The 26529-nt window shown below is 48.6% G+C and overlaps 10 protein-coding genes across 10 annotated transcripts; 4 read left to right on the top strand and 6 right to left on the bottom strand.

Annotated features, from left to right (window-relative positions):
* Positions 1 to 325: 325 nt before the first annotated feature.
* Positions 326 to 2149, top strand: P152DRAFT_395668 (uncharacterized protein; the record flags this gene model as incomplete). The annotated part of the gene is made up of 2 exons (XM_033676318.1): positions 326 to 473; positions 1251 to 2149. 2 exons carry the CDS (start codon positions 326 to 328, stop codon positions 2147 to 2149), a joined length of 1047 nt encoding a protein of 348 aa, XP_033534734.1.
* Positions 2150 to 2515: 366 nt separating this feature from the next.
* On the bottom strand, positions 2516 to 5632 carry P152DRAFT_414776 (P-loop containing nucleoside triphosphate hydrolase protein). Its single transcript, XM_033677036.1, has 2 exons — positions 5543 to 5632; positions 2516 to 5480 (listed from the first exon to the last, which is right to left on the bottom strand). The coding sequence occupies exon 2, from the start codon at positions 5418 to 5420 to the stop codon at positions 2619 to 2621; it is 2802 nt and encodes a 933-aa protein (XP_033534735.1). The 5' UTR covers positions 5421 to 5480; positions 5543 to 5632; the 3' UTR covers positions 2516 to 2618.
* Positions 5633 to 6633: 1001 nt separating this feature from the next.
* Positions 6634 to 8050, top strand: P152DRAFT_506807 (class I glutamine amidotransferase-like protein). Its single transcript, XM_033682498.1, has 2 exons — positions 6634 to 7380; positions 7424 to 8050. The coding sequence occupies exons 1-2, from the start codon at positions 6883 to 6885 to the stop codon at positions 7643 to 7645; spliced, it is 720 nt and encodes a 239-aa protein (XP_033534736.1). The 5' UTR covers positions 6634 to 6882; the 3' UTR covers positions 7646 to 8050.
* Positions 7909 to 9213, bottom strand: P152DRAFT_305619 (NADP-dependent leukotriene B4 12-hydroxydehydrogenase). Its single transcript, XM_033675121.1, has 3 exons — positions 8975 to 9213; positions 8712 to 8927; positions 7909 to 8666 (listed from the first exon to the last, which is right to left on the bottom strand). The coding sequence occupies exons 1-3, from the start codon at positions 9150 to 9152 to the stop codon at positions 8023 to 8025; spliced, it is 1038 nt and encodes a 345-aa protein (XP_033534737.1). The 5' UTR covers positions 9153 to 9213; the 3' UTR covers positions 7909 to 8022.
* A 506-nt stretch (positions 9214 to 9719) lies between these two features.
* Positions 9720 to 10164, bottom strand: P152DRAFT_305625 (uncharacterized protein). The gene has a single exon (XM_033675122.1). It carries the CDS (start codon positions 10082 to 10084, stop codon positions 9776 to 9778), a length of 309 nt encoding a protein of 102 aa, XP_033534738.1. The 5' UTR covers positions 10085 to 10164; the 3' UTR covers positions 9720 to 9775.
* Positions 10165 to 12210: 2046 nt separating this feature from the next.
* Positions 12211 to 13021, top strand: P152DRAFT_502112 (uncharacterized protein; the record flags this gene model as incomplete). Its single annotated transcript, XM_033682327.1, has 3 exons — positions 12211 to 12303; positions 12345 to 12545; positions 12629 to 13021. 3 exons carry the CDS (start codon positions 12211 to 12213, stop codon positions 12947 to 12949), a joined length of 615 nt encoding a protein of 204 aa, XP_033534739.1. The 3' UTR covers positions 12950 to 13021.
* An 83-nt stretch (positions 13022 to 13104) lies between these two features.
* Positions 13105 to 14196, bottom strand: P152DRAFT_414782 (uncharacterized protein). Its single transcript, XM_033677037.1, has 2 exons — positions 13455 to 14196; positions 13105 to 13402 (listed from the first exon to the last, which is right to left on the bottom strand). Exons 1-2 carry the CDS (start codon positions 13869 to 13871, stop codon positions 13187 to 13189), a joined length of 633 nt encoding a protein of 210 aa, XP_033534740.1. The 5' UTR covers positions 13872 to 14196; the 3' UTR covers positions 13105 to 13186.
* A 2569-nt stretch (positions 14197 to 16765) lies between these two features.
* On the bottom strand, positions 16766 to 21479 carry P152DRAFT_305734 (uncharacterized protein). The gene is made up of 3 exons (XM_033675123.1): positions 17863 to 21479; positions 17645 to 17814; positions 16766 to 17599 (listed from the first exon to the last, which is right to left on the bottom strand). Exons 1-3 carry the CDS (start codon positions 21255 to 21257, stop codon positions 16998 to 17000), a joined length of 4167 nt encoding a protein of 1388 aa, XP_033534741.1. The 5' UTR covers positions 21258 to 21479; the 3' UTR covers positions 16766 to 16997.
* Positions 21480 to 22179: 700 nt separating this feature from the next.
* P152DRAFT_472874 (60S ribosomal protein L33-A) lies at positions 22180 to 22895 on the bottom strand (the record flags this gene model as incomplete). The annotated part of the gene is made up of 6 exons (XM_033681186.1): positions 22180 to 22277; positions 22331 to 22431; positions 22481 to 22522; positions 22572 to 22625; positions 22741 to 22750; positions 22871 to 22895. 6 exons carry the CDS (start codon positions 22893 to 22895, stop codon positions 22180 to 22182), a joined length of 330 nt encoding a protein of 109 aa, XP_033534742.1.
* A 1591-nt stretch (positions 22896 to 24486) lies between these two features.
* Positions 24487 to 26440, top strand: P152DRAFT_465811 (glucose-6-phosphate 1-dehydrogenase; the record flags this gene model as incomplete). The annotated part of the gene is made up of 6 exons (XM_033680656.1): positions 24487 to 24530; positions 24696 to 24768; positions 24891 to 25235; positions 25288 to 25485; positions 25540 to 26281; positions 26331 to 26440. The coding sequence occupies 6 exons, from the start codon at positions 24487 to 24489 to the stop codon at positions 26438 to 26440; spliced, it is 1512 nt and encodes a 503-aa protein (XP_033534743.1).
* Positions 26441 to 26529: the final 89 nt, after the last annotated feature.

A 26529-nucleotide genomic window follows, 5' to 3' on the forward strand; every position in this document is an offset into this window, starting at 1 on the left:
CTTCGAAACTGTCGCAGTCAAGAACCAGATCAAAGGGAGACTCTTTCAAAAGGGACAATTGGGCAAATGTACACGATGACTGCAGTAGCATGCCGAAGTCGTAAGCGGAACACATCAAATGTATACGCTAAGCAGTTGGGATTATATATGATCTCAAGTGGGACAAAGCGGCAGGTTGTAGATACAGCTGCTGGTCTTGGGCTCACCGAAACATACCAAAGTATTAATGAGGAGGTTTCAGGTATGGCGCTCAAAGCGAAGGCAGGTTGATTTATATCTTAAGTTAGATCTTTTCTTCTAACTTCTTAATTAGAACCGCCTCCCAATGCTGGCCAAAAAGCCAAAGACAGTTCTTGTTTATGATAACTTCAACTTCAAAGATACTGTGCGCGAGCAGACAATTGGTTCAACCCATATCATGCGGAATCTGACAACATGCCTGTTGGTTGAGAACCCATATTTGCCTGATGAAGGTTTATCCCAATCAAGTTTCGATCCCACCCAACTTCTCTCCTTTAAAGATATCTGCAAAGCCGATGGTTTAAAGCATGATGAAAAAAAGCAGAGTATAGACATTCACTTAGTCTACGAGGCCCTACAACACGTCCATTCTACAAGTATTGACTTGGTTTTCCAATCACAGCCGTCTACTGTCCCTGCTTACCCAGAGATCAACCGTCTATATGCAGGTGGGAATGCAACAAACATTCATCATCTTCGAGCTGCCCCTTTTGATGAAGGAACAATCCAAGGAACTTACGGAGTTCATGAAGATATTTGGATCCGACAGTTGGGTTTCCAATCCCAGCCACCAAGCGAAGACTTCACAAACCGTCTCTGGTTGGTATTTGGAGATCAGAAAACAGCCCAACATATCCGTACTCTGAAGGAGGCACAGAAGAATGCAATTCTACCTTTTGACAGACGGAGATGGATGTTAGGTCCATCTGGACTATTCCATGTCCTTATGAATCTAATACTAACGATCGTCCGTATCCATTTTGATACGGAGCCTACACTACCGTCGGATACAAAGCCTTCACTACCAACGGATGCGAAGCCTTCGGTGCCATCAGATGCAACGCTTCTATCGGATATCATCTACTGGGATCGAAAAGGATATACTCGAGAATCCCCAAAGTTCTACATGTTTGACCCTCTGCTCAGGCAATCATTTTATGCTCGTGTCTTAATGCTATGGTACCATGTTCTTACGAGACGAGGACATATCCAAAAGGCATTCCTTGAAGATACCAGTCCAAGTTCAAAACTGGATCTAATTATCCAGAACCTAGAGCTAGAAGAACTTATCTCTACAATGAAAGAGGTCTGTACACTGGCATTCTCTCCAGAGGCATGGGACACGACACAATACGGACTTGAATTTCGAAGTCTCTGCCGGCTTGTCCAGTTGATCAGCATCTTCCTTTCTTTGCGTAAAGCAGTCAAGAATAGCGACATCGGCTGGATTGACCGTTTAATCGATCCACTTGCAGTTATCTTCCACGCAACTGGACAGCACAAGTATGGTGATGAAATGCTCCATCTTCGTTGGATATTATCTGAATGCGTTTCAGAGAAGATTCTCCGCGACGCAATACTATCATCTAGTCTTGTGAATTTGCATGGCAAACCAGGCCAGTTTAAGGCTATTGATCTAGCCCTTGAACACGTTAATTGCGCATACAAGATTGATATGAAGTTATTAAAGAATTCAACACATAATGCAGACAAAACCTTTGGTAGAGTCGCATTATTAAGTAATGTCTTCTCTAAGATTCGTGGGGCATGGGAGAACTCATTTGGTTTTACCCAAAGCGATCGACATACAACCAAAGCTGATCAACGGGATATCTTTAGTCGCGCCCTTCAACTATATCTACGCAGTCCTTTGCTCACTATCCAACCTCGCGAAGCTGTTGGTTGGGACGCACCTGATATCTTCCGGATTGGTGCTGAGGTCTTGGAACAAAAGGTCAATTCCTTCAACAATCGGATACCAGTCCGCTCTAGTGTCATCCCCCAGACTGATCCTGAGGACCTTAATGAAGAGACGGATTTGAATCCTCATAACTCTGAGATCTCACCAGTAATTACCTACTCTGAGGCTTGTGAGGATGGGCTTGTTAAAGATCATGACATTCTTTGACTGCGTTATCGCTCACTTCATCTATACCCCTCGAAGCCCTCCATATCGAAATTGCAGTTTAATGGAAGTTATGAAGCATGAATCATCCTCAAATAAATCGTGATATCTGTCGCCTGTGACCTACGTAACTGTCCCCTCCATATACATAACTATTCTAATCCCTCTGTCTCTTAGTAAGGCATATCTTAATCTGTAGGCCTTCCTTTTCTAGAAACGGTCCGGGGGTTGAGGTGTGTCTTAGTATAGTATCTCTACCAATCCTTAGTGTTTTTCAAAGATGATAACATTGCTGGAATTCCCTTATTAAGGGCTACAAGATGATGTATATATTATCATAATTCAATGGGTTCCTACCCACCCTATTTTCTTTGAAGTTGGTACAAATCTGGAAATAAAAGGATACTATTAGTCTGAAAAGGGCTATCCGAAGTTCTCCCAACCAAAACACTTCTAAATCTTCTTGTTCTCTTTACCACGCTTCTCCCATAGATCCCTCCCTTTGGGCGTCAACTGTACATGAGAAACGAAGACCAGCTCGTTTAGGTGTATTAGGCCTATCTTGTCTGGTGACCTGTCCTTTCTCCTGGTTTCCAGATACTCCCCTAAGCGGCGTCCGACTTCTCTTGTGTATACCTGAAGAATTGTGAGTAGTTCGTTTGGTCGTTTGGCTGCGCGACCAGATGTTAACAGGTATAGGGGCTCTGATATCGGAGGAGATCGTAGTCTTATTATCTGTACCAGAATCTAACTTAACGCTAGATTGTGATACGAACGATGACTCCCCTCTTACGATAAACGAGCTTCCTAATTCCTGCGACCCTTCCGATATCTCCGGCTGTGACGAAAACGAGGGCCAATGGCGGGGTTTGAACGTTTCCCGATACTCATTAAGCTTCTGAGCAAGTAGCTCGTTATGCATGATAACCCGGAGCCCATCCCTATCGTCTGCTAATTGACGACTGCGGACATATTGAGCAACCTTTTCCTCTTTAGGTAAACTGGGATTAGGTATAATACTCGAGTCTTGAGGATTACTCTCTAAGTTTTGAGCAGTACCCTCTGTAGCCTTTCTGGCCAGTGCCTTGATGTTCCTCTTGCACTTTCGTTCCTCTAGTATCGCGTTATGCTTCGAGCATACCTCTAGAACTATCCGGACAAGGAATGCCAGCAAAGGATCGAGGAGGGTGTTCTGATATTCCCAGTTTTCGATGTCAAAGAGGGCTGACAATGCCTCCTGATCCGGTATAGGTACCGTTGTTGAGTTCTTCACACAGGTATACATAGAAGCAATAGCCCACTGCGCTTCTTGAGGAATGACCACCCCAGCTGGAACTGGAATCATTTGCTGCGCTCGTGGGAAGATCGATTCTACCTGTTCAAGGCACCATACAACCAATAGATTCAGCGCAATACCTGCCTTAGTCTCCCTGCCAGGTTTGGTAGACTTGAGGGGGATATCAGGCATTGGTGGCAACTGGAACAATGCTATATTACACTCCTTCCCATTGTAACAGACCTTCTTGTCTGCTCGAATGGGGATAGTATCTGGCTCGCATTGGTCCTCGTTAAACTCCGCAAGGAATACCTGCCGTCTGCATGGCGCGTTTGCAAGAGAACGGATCGTTATTGGGAGGGTTGCCCTATGCTTGAGTTCATCAACAGTCCATGTAGGTAGACTATCTGACTTCCCCCTCTTCTTAGACTTTGGGATAGTTGATTGCGAGTTCTCTTGACTAGCGGCTTCGGTATTATCAGACTGTTGAGAGCAGTCAGACTCAGCTCCATCGCCTTGCGATAATGGCGATTGTGAATAGGTGGTATTAGGTAACCGGAGTGTATTCCGCCTGCCCTTTTTCTTCTGAGACAGTGGCTGATTATTACGCGAACTAGGCATTTGAACAGGATCCTGTCCCATTAAGTCGAACGCATAGTATGGCAGGAATATAAAAGCCATCCCATTGATTGCCTGCTTCACCCGAACAGCCCGACCAACCCGTTGCCAAATATCACCAAGATCGTGGCCGATTGGAAGTCCCCATTGAGCAACCACCATAATATCAGGAATGTCCATACCCATTCCAAGAGCAGTAGTTGCAACAACTACTCTAAGGGAAGAGCATGGGGATCTGATCTTATCGTATAGCAAGTCCTGGTCGTATCGTGAGGTATTCGATGTATATGCACCAACTGCATCCCGAACCATGGCTGGTTCAAACCCTTGAACAAAGAGATACCGCTCTAAGGATGCAGAGATATTGGCTACCGATTGAAGTCCATCTACAAAGATGATCGTTTTCGGGATTCGCTGGAGGTCGTCTTCCGTCCTACTAGTTGGATGCTCTAATGCATGATCAACTAGAAACCATAGCCGTTGGTAAGCCTTGCTCTTTCCTCTCTCAATGGGCAAAATGTTAAGTGAGATATCAGGTCGATCAATTGAGACTCGGATGATCTTAAGTGGCAGTTCATGGTGTGTCTCTTCATAGAAACCACCATAATAGATAACAGCCTGTTCTGTGGCCTTGTTCAAAGTGGCAGAACAACCAAACCAGATGGTATCAGCACGTAAGTACCGACGTAATTCCCTGATCTTGAGATATTCCAACCGGAATTCCTTCCATTGCTCCATAACATGGAGCTCGTCAATTGCAACCACACCAATCTTGTTCTTTACGTCAGGGTTTAACAGCAAATCACGAAACTCATCGCTAGCTGCTTGCTCAGGACCCATTAAGATATGGGTATATAACCCAGCTGCAATCTCCTGTAACAGTTTCGGATTCGTATGCTTGGTCTCCGCTGTAATAAGGCAAGGCCTGGCCTCTGGTAACTGTTCAATCGATCTCTTCTGCTCCTCCCCAAGCTTGCTTAAAGGAATCAACTGGATGACAATTCTGCCAATAAAGATTGGGATAGCATGGAAGATGATGCTCTTCCCAAAACCAGTCTTAGCAGAGACAATAGTATCTCCATAGCGAAAAACAATTCGTCGAAGAGCCCGAACCTGGTTGATACGTGGGAGCCGACCACCCAGGAGTCGCTGCAAACCATGGAAGATAATATCATGCTGGTATTTGATGTTCTTTCGTATTAGACAGGCCTTTACTAACTCTTGCAGTACCGAGCATAACTCTTTCTCTGGTGTCGTTGCAATTATGGATATCCGTTCTTCGATCGTTTTCTCGATAGGAGGTGGTTGTACAGAGGCTAAATTTTGGTATAGGGAGGTTTCACGCTGATGGGCGCGGCCTCGCCGGCGCTTCACTCGCATGGAGGCAGATCTGGAGGTTGATCCTCTATACTTGATGACGCGATATGCAGCTTTAAAACTCTAGTTACAGAATGAACAGTTAGCAATTTGATATTTAAAAGCCATAGGACTCTTTAACTAACTCTTATCTATATTTCATCAACTTCTGGTGCCCACCCAACTTCTCCGTATGATGTTATTCGCCATCTCGACATTTTACCCAAATCTCATCATCTACGCATCCATACACATTTTGCAAGCGTTTCTCAGACGGTACCCAAGACAGTTGCACCCACGTGACTAGTTTGTACGCTAAACATGGGTTTAATCTGGTTACGGTTTAGCTTAACCAGGGTCATGGCTTGGATACCGTCTGAGCCCTAGCTGAGATAACTTCATAGCAACAATTCAATGTTTGCCTCACGATTGGAGATTCCCGACAGTGAGACTCTTACACAAGGAATTAACCCAATTGAGCTCCCTCGACGACTCTGCCCCAGTTAAGAAGCATAATTTTATAAACATTTATAATAAATCCCGCATTGAAGCTTTGATAAACCATAATATCCGCGCTGGGTTCAGAGGCACCGGAATCTGCCCATTCAACCCGCACAAAGTATTAAATAGCACCCAATTAAACGAGAACCATACTATACAACGTTATGTGGCCCCAGAGCCCATATATGATTATATATTTAATACACCCAAAGGCCCAAAAGACGTGTATACGGGGAAAAAGTTTGAGGACATGTCTGGACGGGATTTCAGGGGTTTACAGGGGAAATTGGCCAAGGCACTCTCAAAGAAGAACGTCGAAATCGCAGCACTGAAAGCGCAAGTTGCAAAGCTCGAAAAATCACTGGAAGACATAGGCGGATTGTCTAAGAAAAGGAAAAGAGTCCAAGTCGACCAAAATGAGCGATTTGCGACGATTGATCAGATTGTTGCTGCGCAAGAAGAAGCAAGACAAGCGGAGCTGAAGGAGGCGAAGAAGAAGCCCAAATTTGACGCGCAAAAAATTTCGGACGAGCTGCAAAAAGCAGAATTCGAGTCACTTTGCTCACAGTTTCAGATATAATATATAAATTTCAATATTGGTGGAGTTATTATACAGAATCTATAGTCCTCTGTTGTTGGTGTTGCTGCGTGTGAAGTGGTTACAAATCGGGGTGGTTACAAACCGGGGGTCCTATCTTATAGTACTAGTGTGAGGGAGAAATCTCACCAGCCGGAGGAAAAATCTCTCGGGGATGAAAAATCCCAAATATGGGAGGAAATATCTCACCAGCCTAATACCCATTTTACACATCCCTAATCATAACAATTACGGTTCGAGGGCAAAATGTGCTCAATCCAGATTGAGGTGTGAGGAAGAATTGCCTTGGCACGGTGGAGAATCTTCTCAAATTGACGCATCCAGGTGGCTATAAATAAGGCTGTTCGACGATTGATTATCATCATCATTATCATCATCATTATCATCATGCGGTTCCTAAGTCTTGCATTGTGTGCGGTGGCAGTTGCACAAGTTCCGGAACCTCCTGTTAACTATGGAATCGTTCTATTCCCTGGCTTTCAGGCGATGGACGTCTTTGGTCCATTGGATGTCTTGAACACGTTGTCGATGCGTCAGACATTGAATCTGTACATATTTGCGAACCAGCGTGGGCTGGTGCCAACGAAACATGCGATGGAGGGAGTAAAATCCAACTTTGGAGAGGCGGTGATGGCCGACTACGCGTTTAATGACACAGAGATTCCAGACCTCGATGTTCTCATCGTTCCTGGAGGTGCTGGGACACGAGATTCGCAGACGCAAGCGGAAGTGGCACCGTTCCTTTCGAAGATCTACCCTCAACTCCAATATCTGGTCGCCGTGTGCACCGGATCGGCTCTGGTTGCTCGAACGGGGATTCTCGATCGTCGACGAGCAACCACCAACAAACTAGCGTGGGAGTGGGCGACATCACAGGGACCAAATGTAAGGTCTTCTAGCTCTGATGATTCGTTGCTGACTGAGGAAGGTCGACTGGGTTCCCCGCGCTCGATGGGTTCGAGATGGAGACATCTGGACGGGATCAGGGATCACGGCATCGCTCGACACGATTTACGCGTTTGTGGCACATGTGTATGGAGAGCCAACGGCGGCGAACTTGTCCAGGGACTTAGAGTACGTTCGTTGGACCGATGCGGACAACGATCCCTTCGGGGATTTCTACAACACAAGCTGGCCGATCGTGGGATAGACGTGGTGGAGCAAATGACTATATGTCCCAAGATAGCAGTCGAATTGGAGCGTGTCATGAGCATCCTGTATCGAAATTCCCATAGTGTATGCGTGCGGAAAGCGAGTCGCTCGGAGGAGGATGCGTCGGGAGGAAATGGGTCGTTGTGAAATCGTCATCCGGTTTAGTTAATGTCGAGTGTAAGGGTCTCACTGTTGGGAATCCCCAATCGTGAGGCAAACGTAGAATTGTTGCTCAGTTGGTTTCTACTACCACGTAGCATCCCTTTCACTGCCCACTACCGGTTTAGATATATCAATGTAGATAATCGCCGTCAACATCCTCTGATTATTCATGGGAGCATAGATGTTCCAGCAACTATCTTAACTGCAATGATATTACAATTTTGCTTTTGACTCAGGAGTGACTTCAACCATCAACTTTCCTGTATTCATGCCCTTATAGAGGTCTATAAGTGCCTGCTCCGCTTCTTTGAGTCCACCCTTCACGATGGTTTCTTTCCGCTTGATCTTTCCTTCCGAAATCCACTGGGCAAGCTCACGGAGAGCCTGGGGATATTGATCCTGATAGTCAAAAACGATGAAGCCTTGCATCTTAATCCGCATGCTCACGATGACTAGATAGTTCTTTGGGCCTTTCTGGACCGGCTCATTGTACTGACTGATACCGCCACACATAACGAAACGAGCATGGGGCTTCGCTCTTGCTAGGGCCATATCCAGAATCTCTCCTCCGACGTTGTCGAAGTAGATGTCAATCAGACCTTTGGTGGCAGCACGGAACATCTGGGCAAAGTTGGGGGCTTTGTAATTGAGAGCGAAGTCGAATCCAAGATCATCGACCAACCAGGAGCATTTCGCATCGGTTCCAGCAAGGCCAAGGACTGTGCAACCCTTCAACTTCGCGATCTGGCCTACGACACTTCCAGTTGCGCCAGCTGCGCCAGAAACAACGACGAAGTCACCAGGTTTGGGTTGACCAATATCGATCAACCCAAAGTATGCGGTCAAACCCGTGATTCCTAGACGATCAGTATGATGATAATCAGCGGCGGTTGGTGACATACCGAGCACCCCGAGGGCATCCGTCAACTTGCCATTCTGTGGGATCTCAACCTTTTCCAGGTGCTTCTCTTTCACAATGGCAAGTTCAGTCCATCCCGCCATGGTCGACACATTGGTACCAATAGGGAAGGATGGCGATTTCGAGGCCTTGACCACGCCGATTCCAGAACCACGCATGACCTCGCCGATTTGAACGGGCGGAACATACGAGCGGGCGTCTGAAGGAGGTCAGTTGGTGCTTGCAATGGACTTTGGTACGTCAAACCGTTCAACCATCCTCTCATGGCTGGGTCAAGCCCTAGATAGATGGTCTGAACCAGGACTTCCCCATCCTTGAGATCCGACTCTTTTGGCACCGGATGCGTCTTGGTCACAAACGTTTCCCCAGCGACAATCCTGGATTTAGGCCGCTTTGCAAGGTGGACTGCTGTGTATGTCGACATGATTTTGATATGCTACTAATATTTCTTTCACATTCAGCACATTTCGTGTGTTGTATTTGAGACGTTTCGTGGAGATTCAAGCCTGTGGTCGTTCTTGGTGACGGATAGCTGCATAGGTGGGGAAGCCCATTGCCTCGGTCGAGTCTAGATCCGGACAAATTCATCTCCGTCAACATCCTCCCATTCATGTTTCAACGGAAGATTGACCGAGATCTTCTGCATTTGTTTAAGCCCATACATCATTAAATTTGCCGTCTGGAGCGGGTAGATTTTTCATGGGAACATAGATGTATACCATCTTGCCTTCCTGGATCTTTGAAGTATTCGTGAAGCCAAAGAGCACTCTCCCTCCCAAACTTCGCATAGTAATCAAAATAGAGAGCACCCAGAACCACGCCTGTCTCCGTGTCTACGACCCAGCGTCGTCCTTTCACAGGCCAACCGAACATTCCTGTGCCCACACCATATCGGCTGGTTGTCTGTACCCCATTCTCGTTCCGGGGACACGATGATCCTGCCAACACACAACTCTCCCAAAGTTTTCCTTGCAGCCATCGCAATATGTACTTGCAACAAATATGAGTTCATCTCGGGTCAAGGGACGAGGCGATCCAGACGATGCCTTACACGTCCCCGTGTTTGATAGCGTTTGCAGGTGCGCCTATGGCAGGATCGAAGCCGGCTGGAATCTGTGGAGGGAATCCAGGAGTTTGAGCTTGATCCCAACCGGATTCCGTGGTCCTTGGAAATCCGCTCGGTCGGAAGAATTGGTCTCCGTCAACAGCCTGCAGGAACTCGACCTCCGACAGCGCTCCAGAAGCATCTAGTTTGAGTCGTGCACTTAGGAGTTGATTCGATGCAACACGAAAGGTTGCCACTTGACATTCGTCGGTATCGATTGCATTGATTGCAAAGTCAGTATAGCCTCCCATGGTCGCGAAGGCGGACTGGGCCAACGATGGGTTCTGGACATTGTTGGTACTGATCTCGAATTTGCTGTAAACGGCAATCCCTGAATCTGAGCTTGTTTAGCAATTCCAGCCGCCCAAAACTTGTCTCGAGACACGGTTAGGTTTGCTCTCGAGCATTGCGCTTAAATGAATGAGGGAGTAATGGAGAGCAGTAGGACGTAAAGAGACATCATGTTCAACACTGGAGGCGTTTCTTTTCGGACGGGGATGTCCTTCACCGCCGTAGCGGACCTCATCCCTTTATATAACGGTCGACCCCAAACATCGCTGATATTGGACTCTGTCGGCTCGTGGAGAAGTGGAGATCGGCGCCAGTATTGATCAAATTTGAGAAAGATAGCCGAGACAGGCATGTTGGATTCAGATCGAAGTGTTTAGACTCATACTGGATCGATCAGTGGTTCGCGCTATTATGATGTACTTATGAGAGAGCATTCGTGATATATTAACCGGGCTAGATGCTTCACTTTCTGTGTAGCGATTGGTCCCTGAGACCAATCTGGACCATCTTGTCCATCGTTAGCCGACGGTATATTCGCAGGTAGTGGGACCACGTATGCTATGGGAAAGAGTTACTCGGAAGTATTTCTTGGGTAGAAGCTAGAAAGAAAGCAACTGTACTCCTGATATCAGCGAAATCCTGCTGAAGACTCGTAGCAACCAACATGAAAACCAGTCAATGCACCTGCACCCAAATCCTGTCACAGAATATCTATGTTTCTTGGCGTTTCCCCACGGCTTCATTCCGAATTCGATTCTATACCCCTATTCTTTCCCTTTTTAGGGAAAAGATCACCATTGCAAACCATATAAAATAGCTGCAGGAACAGCCTGTTTTCGTAGGACCCGGCTCTTCAGGATCAAGTTCAATCTATCTACGCTCTTTTGGAATCTAACGGGGTTTTCCCACCGTATCGCTGCATTAATCACCTGATTGAGCGAAACCGCTATTTATCTCACAAATCCTAATTCTTAGTAATACCAAATAAATACTGCACCTAAGTGGTTGCCTGTGGAACAAACTGAGTCTCACCCCCGGCCTGTAGAGTAGAGTAGTTAATCCTATACAAAATCAGGTTTGTTCGGAGCTAACAAGGCGGCCTGTTGCCTAGGTGCTTAAGTATGGTGTTGCATTTATGCGGGGATAACGATTAAGCACGATTGCTGCTTAAGCTCAGTTACTGTAGAGTCATAACTAACGCAAATTGGTATTAACGATTCCCATTGTCTAGGAAAAGAGATCTAATAGCTAGTAGCCAGATAAAGATAACTTAAGTATATAGGAGAAGACTGAAGAGTCCTGATTAGGCCTAGCCCAGGGGTAGGGGGCAGTGAAAGGAATGTTAGGTGGCAGTAGAAACCAACAGGGGCATCTTGCGACATATGGCTGATGTGGCTGATAGGTTGGGGGTAGATTATAGGTATCAGAAAAGGAGTCATATGTGAGCAAGTGTGTTAAAGCAGTGGAGGGGAGAGTTAAATTATAAATATCTCACGCACAAAGGTGCGAGAGAATTTCCTCTTTTCTTCTCCCTCTTCAGTTTATGGATAGCTTAATGGAACTTGGTACTCGCAGTCCTTGCGCATCCAGATCGTGTCAGTCTACATTAGAGTAATAGTTACGGGATCTATCATTAGCCTTAGCAAGGTGGTATGCAGATTTAAGGCTGGATAAGAACGAATAAGGTCACACCAATTCAGCCGTTGAGTAACAGTATTCAAATTCGGAGTAATTATTCCTGCAGAAGCTGATCATGAATACCTCCGTCAGCCGGAGATTAGGAGATAATTTACTCCATTGGGCCGCCGTCCTCAATATTAACATCGCATTGTCTCGAATTAGAACGGTTGCTGGCGCAGCACGCAGTAGACCGACGCTTTCTAACGTTGAAGACTGCAGCATAATACCAACATGTTCACTAGGTGAGTGGCTTTTAACTGGACTATCAAATGTAGAAGGTTGTGATTTAGGGGCCGTTCCCTGCAGTGCTTTTGAATAAAGCCATAGGAAATCTGCGAGTAAATCCGAATTTCAATGCTCAGGAATTTGATTTTCATTTGTCCCCTGATCAAAAATCATTACCAAGATGTCTTCGAATGTCCTTATTGTCGTTGGCTCTGATCCTGGGATTGGAGCTACGACAGGCTCTATCTTTGCAAAACAGAAATTCAAAAAGGTGGTACTAATTGCAAGGAATGAAGAGAAACTTGAAAGGACAAGCGGTTTATTCAGGAAAGAGCTGGAGAAAATGTGGAAGTACGAACATACAGCGTGGACATCACGCACACCGACGATTTTCTTCGAGTGTTAAGAGATTCGGAATCTCTTGGGCAGATGGAGTGTCTTTTTTACAATCCTGCAAGAGTCGTGCCGAGTGAGCTTCTCAAATTCCCTAGTGAAGAGGTTCTGTACGATTTCAAGGTATGTAGTCCCTTCGGCTTACTCTAACGGTCCACTAACACAGATAGCTCACCAATATCGCCCTCTACGAAGCATGTATCTAGGCGATACCACTGCTTCAACGTCTACCCAAGCAAGAGCCTGCATCCAAGCCATCCATTTTGGTGCCGAACAGTGACTTATACAAGGATCCAGTCCCGCCTCTCTTGGCCCTGTCGCTCACCAAGACGGCTCAAAGAAGCCTTGTCTTATCACTATCCAAAACCTATGGGAAGGATGTTCATATCGCGCTGGTCTCGGCCAACGGGCCTGTGAATTTGACGAATAAGAAGTTGAATCCAAGCTACATCGCGGCTCAAGCTTGGGAGCTGTACAACCAGGAGAAGGGACACTGGACAAACGAAATTGAGATTGTGGAAGATTAAGTCCGGTTTCTCAGTCGTTCGAAGTTTGGAAAATGTCCTACACATCGAAGATAGGATTCACAGGTGCACTCCTCCATCTCAAGATTATGTTGATACAAATCCTATGATTTAAGGGTGAAAATTGACACTGTTCATTCTGATTTGTACGCAGTGTTCCTCAGTCGCAACTGTATGGCTATGATATTCCAAGTGAGCAGCAGATAGATACAAGAATCCTAAGCTTCCAATCGACTATGATCAACAATTACGCCAGTCCAAGTACAGGAACTGGCGGAAATTATTGGATTGTTTGTCGTTCGTCATCAACGCGTTCCCAGAACCACTCACAGCCACCGATGAGCGAACATTGAGCAAGACCTCTCCACCGCACGGAGAATAAATACCCATCGGCTCCGTGTTAAAGGCGGTGTAATCTTTATTGAGAGGTCCCCGGAAGACCGTTTTATGCTCGTTCTAGCGTCGATTAGCGGAATGTTCAAAAATTGGTGGAGGCATGATCTCGTACCTGGTTCTGTTCGCCTGAGAAATAGTAGAGAGTACTGAGAGTGCCCGTAGTCCCGGGATCCAATGCGACATAACCAAGGTATCCGGTTTGCCAGATACTAAAGCTGTATCCAGCAGGAATGTCGAGAGCGATATTCAGTTGGCAGAATTTGCGCCTCTCGGTAGTCGGGGCATCACCCCCAGTGTAAGCAACAAAATCATCGAAGATGAGAGGAATGATGCCTTGATCATCGGACAATTGCCAATCGAGGGAGCCTTGTGGACAACCGTTTCCGCCATAGGTGATGGATCGAATCCGAACGGCACCACGCGGAGGAGGAGCCGATCGCGTAGCATGCGTGATACGGAAATCAGAAGGAAGCGCAGAGACTAAAGACAGTCCGCTCGCTAGGAGTGAAATGATGGAGGAAGAACGCATGGTGAAATGTATTGTCAACAACCTTAGAGATTTCCAGAATTTGAAAGACAGACCAGTCTTGATATGAAGAATCTGATGAACACAACTGGGAAAGGCTTGCACTTAATAGAAGTCAGTATACCCCTCAATGCATACGCAAGTGTGATCTCAGGAGATGGGACGACCCAGGTTCAGTAGCCTCGGCGGAGGAACAAGTTGATATTACTGCTATTTTTACGGCGAAGCGTAACGATTTGATAGCGGTGGCTTGATCGGCTTCCCTGACTGGATGGAACCTTGTGACCACGTTCTGGGCGTACTATGTGTCGCAAGCTTGCGGCCGAACCGTGAAGGTGAAGGGTTTGTGGACGGTAGTGTGGACGATGGGCAAGGTTCATCGATATCTTCCGGAGAAGCCAAGATATTCAATTAGAAATTGCCGACCCAGAACCTGGCCAGAACAAAGAAGCCACTATCGAAATGATTAAATTGGGAGCCGAAGGGCTTGAGGCTGGAAAGACTTAGTGGCAACAGTGTGAGTTGCCTGTCAATAGGCGGCAGTTGTTTCTCGTGACAAATGATGCACGGGAACCAGACATTTGATGATGGCAAAGCATACCGTCATCTTCAAGGACCCTCGCGTCAATCATTTCGTAGAATGGTCTCGCCATCTCTTGACTTGGAGAAGATTTGCGCGAACGATGTATGTCTAGGATGATCCTCGATTGGATCCATTGCACAGACATTGAATGCAATGACACTGACAATCATAGTTCTTGAAAAATATGGTGCTTAGCCCGGCTTTTGGCGGTAGTCAATATATTCCAGGCTCGGGACGGCACCCAAATTGCAGACGCGCATGCAGTGGCTCAATAACTGGTTAACGTTTAGACTTCGTAGCAGTTGACAGCTGATATTTTATCGAGTGTGGATGCAGGAGGGAAAATAAATTGACTGAAACCAAGGCTAATGTCCAGGTGGTGGTTGGGCGCGGTGGTTGGGAGAGAATATATGAAAGACCAATCTATGTCAAATTAAACTCGTTGCCCCTGTGCCTGCATGACGCAACAACGGTAGGATGCGGATTCTACCGAGGGGTTTCCATCTCCTTAACATATCTCCGAGACTTCCTAGTCGAGGATCAAAAGTCGAAACAGGATAACCCTCCTTGAAAATTTCCACTTCATGTGGTTAATACATGCAGGGCAAAGAGCAGCAGGCTATCTTTAACAGGCCAATCGACGGACCTGTGCATGACATTCTCACCGCGGATGAACCGGATGTGCAATAACGGTAAATTCAGAGGCGTAACTGAAACCGGGAACTGGACAGTGATAGTATCTTAATTCAGGACCCGACATGCTGTGGGAGAGTTGGAGATGAGTTACATGGCATGAGCTGAGGAGAAAAGTGGTCCTTCATGAGCATTCAGCAAGCATATCTCGTGTAGCTCATCCACTTATCGAACGGGCGAAGGGTTAATAAAAGCCAGAGATCATTTTCTGGCCCCGACGAATTCCTTCTTGATTTGATCCGCACAAGGACTGTTGAACAAGGACTGTCGCTCACTGTCGCAGGCCAAGGCATGAGCTCTAGGAGTCCAAGGCTACAAACTGCATTAATAATCTTGCCGTGACTCTCGTATATCTGTAGGGCCGGGGGACCAGGCATTCAGCTAGAACACACAATTTACACAGAACTTACACCCAACACACACAATACAACAACTTCGCTGCTGTAACAATAGCACCTCACTCCTAACCATTTTAGCACATCACGTGCGACAATAACTTAATATACACTCCGCGCCATGAAGCATTTAAATACCAAATTTCCACCAGCAGCACTATTATTCATCTCGAAATCAACATCGCCAGGTAGGATGAACTATATATGCTGTAGGTGAGACATAGGATCCAAATTGCAATGCTCCTCATTGAAGCGAGTCGTCATGTAAAAAGAATGGGTTCAACTTGCAGAGAGGCAGTCAGCCAGTATCATACCGGGACAGTACGGCTAGACTCCTTAAGAAAAACTAGCCACTCGTCTTCCAGGTCGTTGATGCTCAGGTTGGCGGACGGCTAGCAGCTGGATATTGGGTTAGAGGAACCATCGGATCCCAATCCAAAACGCCCTTCCTCGTGAAGTCTACCCTTGCATGTACTAAAAGGTAGTTGCAAATGCAGTAAGATCTGTTAATTCGCTTCCTCGTACCTGACTTCGACAGAAGGTCCAGTCGTGGACTTTACTGGGCTTACAACCAACGGATAGAAGATGGTGGTAGTATTCCGTCTCCCTGGCCAGAAATCGGCGCAATTGACCACACTTTCAGACATCGCAGCTGAAGTGAATCTTGAAAAGCATCCAAATCCAAGATACATTTATACAAAGGGGCAGATTTCGAGCGCAGAGGACGAAGTAGCCAGCAAAGCACTACGCAAGCAAAAAGTTTCCCGAAAGAGCCGCGTGAAGCCCATGGGCGTAGCGAACCGTTTCCTCGGCTACTGATAGACTCCATGATGGCATTCTTGGTGGATTACTTGGGCCAGTTGGTAGCAAGCAGGCAAATCGGACCAGGAGAACTAGGCCAAACTTGTGAGAAATGGGATCACATCGCTATTGATACGAGCCAAGCAAAGGGGTGCTTGGTTTCGATCCTATCCTTCCTGAAAAGACAATCGTAGACTTATGGACTGAGATAAATAACCTCGACATATCGTACGGATAACCTTGAAACAATTTGACTTGAATGATGCGCAAGTTTCAATAAGGAGTACCGAAGACATAACATCGCCTTGCAAGCAGACCCAATTTGATAGTAATTAGTGCTAGGTCCAATTTTGGCATCGTCCTTATCGCAGGCGAGGCCGGTACAGACATACTCACGATGAATAGTGAAGAGTATCGACAGATGGTATTATTGTGCCGTTGCGCCGGTCTTGAGGACGGACGCGTAAGAACAAGATTCAATATAGAATGTCCGGTTCATCCACTGGCCATGTCACGAGCGGTGGGGAAAGACTTAACGATAATGAAGTGAGAGTGAGCTGATAGAGTGAACTTCTGGATGTCCTGTTGAGAAAGGCATAATCATGCCCATAGCGGGGACAAAACATTGGGTATAGTCTGGTTCCAGGAGTTATAATATCAAACAAGGCCAATACTGGACTGGATGACCTTGTAATCTTTCCGCTTCTTTTGCTTCGTGGGCATCAACTCTCCCTTCATCTTCCCTATCCACCTCGCCAGAAGGGGGAACGCCCAATTCTCCGACCCATACGCAACCATAAAACCTCCAATCCCCAGAACTAGCAAGAATAACTTGAACCCCCAGCTCATGTAAGTGAACTTCATATACTTGACGACCCAGTGCGCCGGAATGAACAGGATATACGCCGAAACAAGCAGCACGAGAGCAATGTATGCGACAAATGGGACATTGCGCCACATGCGCTCTCGGAATGGCGGACCGACACTCAGCACGATGGCCGCAAGGATGTACTGGAAACAACTTACGGCAAACAGCGCAGAGTTTTCGGAATTCTTCAAGTTTTTGTTGGAGCTGTTTGGCTTGATGTGCCTGTTGGGCGGTTTATACCACGGTTGTTCGCGGACTGCCCCGTATGCGATGGCTTGGATGGCGATAACAATAAGAATCTGGCCGATGAGCGGGACCAGGACTTTGCGAGAGACGAGGGAAGCGGTGGGACGTTTTCGTGAAAGGTGTTGATATGGGCCAGACCAGCCCACTGTATCTTATCAGCTTCTAATCATGAATGGAGTAGGTGACTTACTGAGGATGGCGATTGGAATAATAAGAAGTAGGTCGATGAAGAGAAATTGGCCATCGCTTAAGTTAGAGGCAGATGCATAGAGGAAGCTGACAGTCGTAAACTGGATGGCAGAGTATAGGCTCATATACTTGAAGCAGCTGAAACTAGTCACCAACGCTGCTCGTCCTTCCCTGGAACATATTAGTCCAGCAGTCCCGAAGCAGAGATATCATGCCTACCGAATCACTTCCGGGACGCATCGAATATCGAAGACACGACTTGTGAAAGGTGCTGCGACGCTGGCCTCTGCTTCAGAAAGACTGACGCCCACATCCGCAGCCTTCAATGCACCACAGTCATTAGCACCATCCCCGCAGAATCCTACGGTATAGTCCAAGGTCTGAAGTTTCTCCACCAATTCGTGCTTCTGATCCGGACTCATACGTGCAAAAACCTGCCCCAACACCAACATTGCCTTGAGAAGTCGGTCATTTGCAAAGGAGACAATCCATGTGAAAACATCGCCGGTCACTGCGATGGAGTAATGTCGCGGGGCGCCACTGTACGGATTTGCTAGATCGCGGGACTCCGCATCTGGTGGAACCGGCTGCAATGTATGCTCGTCGAGAGACCAACCACTACCATCGATGCTGCGCCATTCGAGCTTGCTGAGAGGTTCGGTAGGACCGCCTTCAACGAAGTGAGGGACAAACACTGGCGAAGTACGATCTACCAGTCCACACTCCTGCGCAACGCTGATGGCAGTGAGGATGTTATCTCCTGTGCACATGGTCGTCCGGATGTTGGCTAGTCCAAGCTCTCGGAGAACTGGGGTGGTCTGTGGCTTCAATTTGTTCTCAAAGATGATGAAACCGAGGAAGTCAAGGTCGGATTCGGCCTCCGCGCGACTCATCTTCTGAACTTTGATCCATCGAAGCTTCCGTAGCCTTTTCGTAGCGAGAGCGATCACACGAAACCCGCTGTAAGTGTAGTGGGCCAGCAGCTCCTCGTAGTTTGGTGGAAACGACTCCTTTTTACAGATATCGCTCATACATTCCGGCGCACCTTTCACATATACTGCGGCCTCTGCCTTACCGAACTGTCGAACAACAACGCTGGCGCGTCGGAGGTGGCTGACAAATTCAAAGGTTTTGAGGACACCAATCTCGGGATCGTCCGTGGTCCGGTTGTCCAGATCTGACACGCTTGACGATTTCGGAGGTCGAGCAACGTTGGGAGAGATGCTCATGCTAGCCGCTTGCTCGTCCTCATCCCGCAAGTTTGGCTGCCCATCACCACGCTGTTGGTCGCCTTCCTCGAACTCCCATCCCGTGAAATCGAACATTTTCACATCGAGTGGGTCACCCACCAGTTCATCGTCAACCACTCGCAGACTATGGCAAGTCGCCATGGTATACAATATCGCTCGGTTGACGTCATAATCGACATTTGGATCGGTTTGTCGTCTCCTGGGAAGAATCTCCTTGGCGCTGGTAAGAAGGTCACTGAACGTTTGGGCATGAGGAACAACGGCCCGAACGCCCATGACATCGAGCCCCTCTTCCGTCAGAGTGCCTGTTTTGTCGAAGCACATGATGTCGAGTCGTCCTCCAACGTTGATCCGTTGCGGGGAGATGCAAAAGATTTGCTTTTTCTTCAGTCTCCCAAGAGCGAATTGAGTGCCGATGGTTAGCGTCGCTGGAAGCGCCGGGGGGACGACAATAGTGATGAGATCGAGAGCCCGAACGAAGATGAAATCCCACTTCATGCCCAACTGGATGAAGTTGGCGAACGAAGCCACGAATCCCACGCCTGCGATGCCTGCCATGACGGATATGTACCGGAAGGAATCTCGGTAAAATTTGAAGCCAGACGGCTTGGGGAAAAGCATGGATCGGACCAGGGCTCCTTTAGTCGTATTGAATCCTGTTCGAACGACCAATGCAAGCGCAGCGGCCTCGGACTCGGACGCATCGACCGCATTATCGTGCTGCGGTCTTCTAGCTCGAATGATTTTGGTTCCGGCAAACAACACGTGCCTTGCAACCTCTGCCGGCAAGGTTGATGCGCTCAGGTTGAGTACTTCCAAAGTTTGGTCGATAGCGGGGACTTTCGTGACCGGCACGGATTCCCCCGTCAGCATACTTTCGTTGACGATGCAATCGCCGCTCAGTAGAAGGCTGTCGCACGGCAACTGTGGTAGGTTCGGATCGCTAACCTCGTAGACATCCCCTGGTACAAGGTCTCGGCTACCTTCATATCGCCAAAACCCGTTTCGGAGCACTCGAACGTCGCATTCGAACCGGGAGACCTCTCGCAACCTGCGCATCGTCGCCTTTGTCTCCACCAGTTCGCTGACAATTCCGCCGACGGAAATGAGGAAAATGCAGATAGCATACTGGTAATACTCATCGTATGACCAGAGACTCAGACTGGCGACCTGAAATATATAAAATGGATGGAGCACTCCGTCCACGAGTAGCTGACCCACGCTCTTCTCTTCGACATCAATCAAGTTCTCGCCGAAGACTAAATCTCGGCTTCCTTTTTGTTCGTGATCGAGACCTTGTCGGACGGCCTGAACGTCGTTCCAAGCCGGGTCTCTCCATGTATTCCCCTGTACGAATTTGTCTATTAATGGGTGATAGCAGAATCGAATGTATCGGTAGTCCAACGTGACCAATTGCTTGACCACTGTCTCGTCTATTTCGTCGTATTCGCCTGGCCCAGGTCCCCTCCCGAGCTTCTCTCCCGACGGACCGAAGATGGAGGAAAGACTCAAGTCGTACTCGGACTTTCGTAGCTCGTTGATCGCGACTTCCCCCCACTGGTTCTCAATGACCACCCATTCTGCCTCTCCTAATGGAGCTGCTTTGCCGATCATCCATATCCTCCAGCCGGGCATCCATCGGAAAGCAAGGTAGGCCACGCCGGCGGTCAAGACGCAGATAGCCATGTATATAGCAAAACCAACCTGCGATGTGGTGAACCCAGCAATAACAATGGTAAGATCTTCGGTTCGAAGGTAGGTCTTCTGGGTGGTTCGTGTGGGGCGTCCGCCATATGCCGAGCCCATACTCGATATTGACGACCGCCTTCTAGTGCCTAGCAACGGTGCTCCAGCACTCCCTCGCGAATACTCCGAGCTCTTTCGCCGTAAACGTGACGGTGGCCTGCCTCCATGCTCCAAATCCATATCCGCTTCAGCATATCCATCGGCAACCGCCTCCGCACTCTCCATTTCACTTCGCAACCTCCCCAGCTCGTCCATCAACGACGTTTGGTCATCCTGTCCCTCCTCATCGACTTCCTCGTCTTCCTCCACCTCATCCTCCGGGAAGAATGTGAAGCTCGTCCGGCTTTCCGACCGCGGCCTCCCCCTCCTTACGAACGACGACACGCTCGTCGGTACCGACTCCGCTAGTGGGCCCGAGAACATCTCGTCCGTTGCCATCTCCACATCGCTCATGAAACTCGCCTCGCTCAGATTGCTCCCGCGCCGTGAGAATCCCGCCCGCGAGCCAATCGGCACCGTAATGTTGAGGTCTTCATGGTCTTCGAGAACGACGGAGCTCGGCCTCCGCCGGTGCGAGCCGGTTTTCCTGTAACGCTGCCGGTCGTCGTGTCCATCCATGGTTAGGTAGCGACATGAACCGACCGAGTTGATGGGTTATCGTGTGAAGGGAGCGTTGGGTTGAGTGTGGGGCGGATCACACGGGGTCATTGTGTATCGGCATCCGGAGGAGCTGGAGAAGTTGGAGAATGAGGAAAGACGAACGCGAATGAGGACGGAAAGACACGACCTCTCAAGAAAAGCCCGGTGTTTGGTGGTGTTCATGAAATGACCTTAAGTAGGTGACTTTGATTGGTCGTCATGGCATCTTTGAGATACACAATTGCTCGACTGGTCTCTGTCGTTGTCTGGACATCGGGCCGATCGATGTGAGCCGAGTTATGGGCACCGAAATTTTGGATTCGTGTGGTTGGATAATCCCTTAGTGGTAGTCAGGTTTATGTTTGATTGAGAATGGCATAGTTCTTGGAGAGACTTCAGGTTAGACGAACTGCTGGATTATTACTCGACGGCTTTCCTCGCAGCCGTGCGGGGGCTTGATCACCCAGAGAACATATCAATGCATAGCAATATCAACTCCATACACGGATAGGATTCAAGGATGTCAGAATCTGGCAATTTAGGGATATGTAGTCCTGCGTGGAATACCCGTCGCATATCAGGTATCAAGGGTCAACAATTTGCCGGATAATCATCATTGAATTGACTCTTGTCCGGACTACGTATGGATCATGATTTACAAATCGGATGTCGGAAGAACCACCGTGATTTTTATGCAAAGCATCTTGTCCATAAAAGACCCTTTTCGCCGCGTATGATGAAGATTCGCCAGCACGGCTGCTCCGCTGATATGATTCCGGACGCGAGCCATAAATCTGACGAAGGAAGACGTGAAAATTCGTGGGGAACGAGGAGTTTCACTCGGTCGAACCACTCCTCCACTTTCCCCACCTGCTTACTCCGACCAGCCATGATTCGCTCCTTATATCGATGAAGGGTACAGCATCACTCGCACGCTCGCTCCGAAAGATCGTGCGGGCAGGTTGCGCCTGAACTGTGCTCGGACAACACCTCGGTTGCCTGGATGTCGGTCAGTATGCGTCCAGTTCCATCGGTCTCTGGGATCCACGCACCATGCGGCCTGGTGACCTTTCCCCATATCACTCGGATCTTGGATCCTCGGATCTCCTTCTTCGCGCGGTAGACATAGGCGATCTTCTTGCCCAGGTAGAAACTGCACACTGTTAGTGAGGTACCGAACAGATGCCACATGGGTCTCTTACGTCGCAGCCTTGGTATCGTCAACACCCTCGAGCTTGATCAAGCTTCAATGCAGTCAGTCGCCGCTCATCCCAATGCAGTTCCATCGCTCACCTGGTGTTGGGATTCGTGTTGCGCTTTCCGCGCTGGTAGCTGACGTGCTTGCCCCTACAATGGCCATGTTAGCAAGGCCGTTCGGATCATGATAGATGGTCGTGCATGTCGAATCGAGAGGCCGATTGTCGCGGAGCCGTGTTGATGTGGAGTCGTCGACGGGACTTACTTGACGTATACTGTACGCGAATAATGCTGTCAGTCATCATGCATGCGATATTCGAAGGGGTCAAAGCCATTGCATCGGCGCATGTGGAATTCGATATGCAGCTATCGCGAGTCGGAGAGAGGCAACTTACATCTGTGGCCTGATTCTGAAGGCATTGTGATTATGAGGACTCCAGCCAAGCGTACCAGCGAGGTAGAGATTTAATAAAGACTGGCGGATGGGATGCCACTGTGTGAGTTGTGAGTTGGTGATGGTGGATGAATGGTGGTCCTTAGGCGAGATGTTGCCGATTTGCGATGGTGTGGATTTTCGGAAACGAACTGTGTGATGATTCAGCGAGAATGTCACGTGCTGCTCCACCAAAACAGCTAGTGCCCCCCAACTTTTCGTCCTTTGCCTGAAGGCCTGAGGCAGTGAAGAATCTGTTGAGCCCTCTTTGCTGCCTCAGGCATGAATCTCTACGTCAAGTAAGCAATTCATCAGATTCCTGCTGCAGGTGTGCATCACTTTTAAATTCTACATGGAAGATCCCCTGCAATGCAAGAGGCTAAGATAATCATGACAAAATCCGACTGTCCTGTTACTGTAATCATTTAGGTTTATCGCACGGTGACGCGGAGCTTCCTTCGTCCACCGATCGTCTCCGCGGGAGTACGGTCTGAGGGGGTAATCGACACAATATTAATACAGTCTCTCCTGTATCTACAGGATAAGAGGCATTCGCATTTCACAGACTATGGCACAGATCGGGGATTTTCCGAAAATCAATAATTAGGCTAAAATGGCAAAACTTCCGGTTCCATTGATGATGCTCGACGTTGAGGTGTCGTGGATCGCCAAGCATCGTGAGGGAGAGGGCAATGGGGGATCCGAGACCACAAGCCACTGCTGGTCGGCTGCGGATAGCCCGACGGGTTGATCGGGTACTTGCATTTCATAGTCAATTGTAAAAAATGGTAATCGACCTGGACTTGATTGTATCGATTCCCATCTCCGATCATGACGATGGGGGTGGGCGTGGGATGGATTTGGTTGAACGACTCGGTCTCCGGCATGAAACCTCCCCGGAGATAGGATCTTCTGGAGCCAGACATTTAAAACATGGCCGATTCGGGAGCCCATTCGGGGTTTATAAATCTCCAGCCATGGCTGACTGATGCGTCCATTGCCATCCGAAGGAGGCGTCCCGCTAGTTAAGTCGACGCACCATCGCATTCATATTAAAGCAGAGGATATCGAGTCTTGAACCATCCAGCCTTTCGCATCCAAACTTGTGATCTCGCGTAAACTCAAACATAACTCCTCCCTCACGGCCATCTCCAGCCTACGACCGAACTCAGGGAACCGTAGAAACGTGGAAGAAGCGAAGGCGTCCGAAAGTCGGATTGTTGACCGCATCATCGGTCACAGCGTGCAATCTGCTCAGTGCGTTGAGGGGAACCCCACCATTCTTCCTGTCGTCACTCCCACGCCGCTAGGATTTCCCGCCATTTTGATATTGACTCGACCTCGCGCTGTCTGAGCTGTCCTCGAACTCTCTCTCCTCCCATTCTACCCAAACTTTTCCTCAACTTCATCTTACCTGACGCTTCCGGTCTCAGTTGCGTCAGTCAAAGCTTATATATCGGACCTTCCGGCCACCCTCGCGAATATCCGGAAGAGAATTGATTAACCCATCGGAACAATCGGCGAATCGTCAGCGAATATCCAAGCTTGGGCCAAGGGTTCTTCTGCAACGCCGAAATCATGTCGGACACAATCTTGAGGTCGAACGAGGATGGGGAAGTAGTGTAAGATTCTTTTTCTACTTTCCATCCCTTCCGTTTGGTGAAGCCAATCCAGCGCTGAGCAGCTCACCCTCTGATTCTGTGGTATGGAGCACGGTGATGACGCTGATATGCCCGGGTATGCCGATAAGCAACAATTGGACCGTTGGCTGACGTAGATGGCTATAGCACGATTGAGTTGAAGGAGAACACAGTCATTATTGTCCTGGGAGCCTCCGGTGACCTGGCGAAAAAGAAGACGGCAAGTCCCCAATCGCAACGCGAACTTTGGACGACAGGCTAACAAGCAGCAGTTCCCAGCACTTTTCGGCCTTGTGAGTACCCAATGTTACGATTGCCGCCTTCGATTGACTGACTCCCCAGTTCCGCAACAATTTCCTCCCCAAAGATGCCAAGATCGTCGGATATGCCAGAACAAAGATGGACAGGGCGGAGTTCCTGTCGAGGGCGAAGTCGTCCATCAAGACGCCCACAAAAGACATTGAGGCCCAGTTAGCCAAGTTCTGCGAGTCCCTCTCGTACATCTCCGGGCAGTATGACCAGGACGATTCGTTCCAGACCCTCACCAAACATCTTGAAGATCTCGAGAAGGGGCAGAAGGAGACCAACCGAATCTTCTACATGGCTTTACCGCCTAGCGTCTTCATCAGTGTCAGCGAGCATCTGAAGCGAAACTGCTACCCTAAATCAGGAATTGCTCGGATCATTGTGCTTATTCTCTCCGTCGAAACGGGATTACTTGTTGCTGACGATTGTGCAGGTGGAGAAACCGTTCGGCAAGGACCTGGGCAGCTCAAGGGAGCTGCAGCGAGCCCTTGCTCCTAACTGGAAAGAAGAAGAGATCTTCCGGATTGACCATTATCTCGGCAAGGAGATGGTCAAGAATCTGCTGATTCTCCGATTCGGGAATTCATTCTTCGGAGCGACATGGAGCCGACACCACATCGACAATGTCCAGGTATGGTCCTTCAATCTCGAGTCAGTAGGCCAGGCTAACGTAGAGCTCCATTAGATCACATTCAAGGAACCTTTTGGCACCGAAGGCCGCGGCGGCTACTTCGACGAATTCGGCATTATCCGCGACGTCATGCAGAACCATCTCCTCCAGATCCTCACTCTCATCACCATGGAGCGCCCGATCAGCTTCAGCGCCGAAGATATTCGCGACGAGAAGGTCCGCGTGCTCCGCGCCATGCCCTCCATCGAGCCGAAGAACGTCATCATCGGCCAGTACGGCAAGAGCCTGGATGGCAGCAAGATGTCCTATAAGGACGATGAAAGCGTGCCGAGGGACAGCCGTTGCGCGACATTCGCCGCCATGGTGGCGTACATCAAGAACGAGCGGTGGGATGGCGTGCCTTTCATCATGAAGGCTGGCAAGGCGCTCAACGAGCAGAAGACCGAAGTGCGGATTCAATTCCGCGACGTGACATCGGGCATCTTCAAGGATATCCCCCGCAACGAGCTAGTGATCCGCGTGCAGCCCAACGAATCCGTCTACATCAAGATGAACTCTAAGCTGCCCGGTCTGAGCATGCAGACCGTCGTGACCGAGTTGGATCTCACCTATCGTCGACGATTCTCCGACCTCAAGATCCCGGAGGCGTATGAGAGTTTGATCTTGGACGCACTAAAGGGCGATCATTCCAACTTCGTTCGCGACGACGAGCTGGACGCGAGCTGGAGGATCTTCTCCCCGCTTCTGCACTACCTGGACGATAACAAGGAGATCATCCCTATGGAGTACCCTTACGGTGAGCTTTTTCATGAACTGAACCTGAAACCGCTGCTGATGTTTTTTAGGCTCCCGAGGTCCCGCGGTCCTTGACGACTTCACGGCTTCCTATGGGTATGCGTTCTCGGATGCCTCCAACTACCAGTGGCCTGTCACTGGGGGCAACGAGAAACTATAGAGTCGAACCTTAATTGTTGAGATATATGCTTACCGCCGCGTGCAGTAGGGTCAAATACTTAAGTGGGCGGTTCAGAAAATCCTCTGAGG

This window comes from Eremomyces bilateralis, assembly GCF_010015585.1.
Source record: "Eremomyces bilateralis CBS 781.70 unplaced genomic scaffold P152scaffold_7, whole genome shotgun sequence".
Taxonomy (NCBI): Eukaryota; Fungi; Ascomycota; class Dothideomycetes; order Eremomycetales; family Eremomycetaceae; genus Eremomyces; species Eremomyces bilateralis.

Bases quoted from the DNA above. Each gene is read 5' to 3' on its own strand.
- P152DRAFT_414776 (XM_033677036.1), bottom strand. From the start codon at position 5,420: ATGCGAGTGAAGCGCCGGCGAGGCCGCGCCCATCAGCGTGAAACCTCC.
- P152DRAFT_506807 (XM_033682498.1), top strand. From the start codon at position 6,883: ATGCGGTTCCTAAGTCTTGCATTGTGTGCGGTGGCAGTTGCACAAGTT. The intron at 7,381-7,423 runs GTAAGGTCTTCT...TGACTGAGGAAG, and splicing joins CGACATCACAGGGACCAAAT to GTCGACTGGGTTCCCCGCGC.
- P152DRAFT_305619 (XM_033675121.1), bottom strand. From the start codon at position 9,152: ATGTCGACATACACAGCAGTCCACCTTGCAAAGCGGCCTAAATCCAGG. The intron at 8,928-8,974 runs GTTTGACGTACC...GACCTCCTTCAG, and splicing joins CATGAGAGGATGGTTGAACG to ACGCCCGCTCGTATGTTCCG. The intron at 8,667-8,711 runs GTATGTCACCAA...CTGATCGTCTAG, and splicing joins GGATGCCCTCGGGGTGCTCG to GAATCACGGGTTTGACCGCA.
- P152DRAFT_305625 (XM_033675122.1), bottom strand. From the start codon at position 10,084: ATGGGAGGCTATACTGACTTTGCAATCAATGCAATCGATACCGACGAA.
- P152DRAFT_414782 (XM_033677037.1), bottom strand. From the start codon at position 13,871: ATGCGTTCTTCCTCCATCATTTCACTCCTAGCGAGCGGACTGTCTTTA. The intron at 13,403-13,454 runs GTACGAGATCAT...AATCGACGCTAG, and splicing joins TCTCAGGCGAACAGAACCAG to AACGAGCATAAAACGGTCTT.
- P152DRAFT_305734 (XM_033675123.1), bottom strand. From the start codon at position 21,257: ATGGATGGACACGACGACCGGCAGCGTTACAGGAAAACCGGCTCGCAC. The intron at 17,815-17,862 runs GTAGGCATGATA...AATATGTTCCAG, and splicing joins TGCGTCCCGGAAGTGATTCG to GGAAGGACGAGCAGCGTTGG. The intron at 17,600-17,644 runs GTAAGTCACCTA...GATAAGATACAG, and splicing joins TATTCCAATCGCCATCCTCA to TGGGCTGGTCTGGCCCATAT.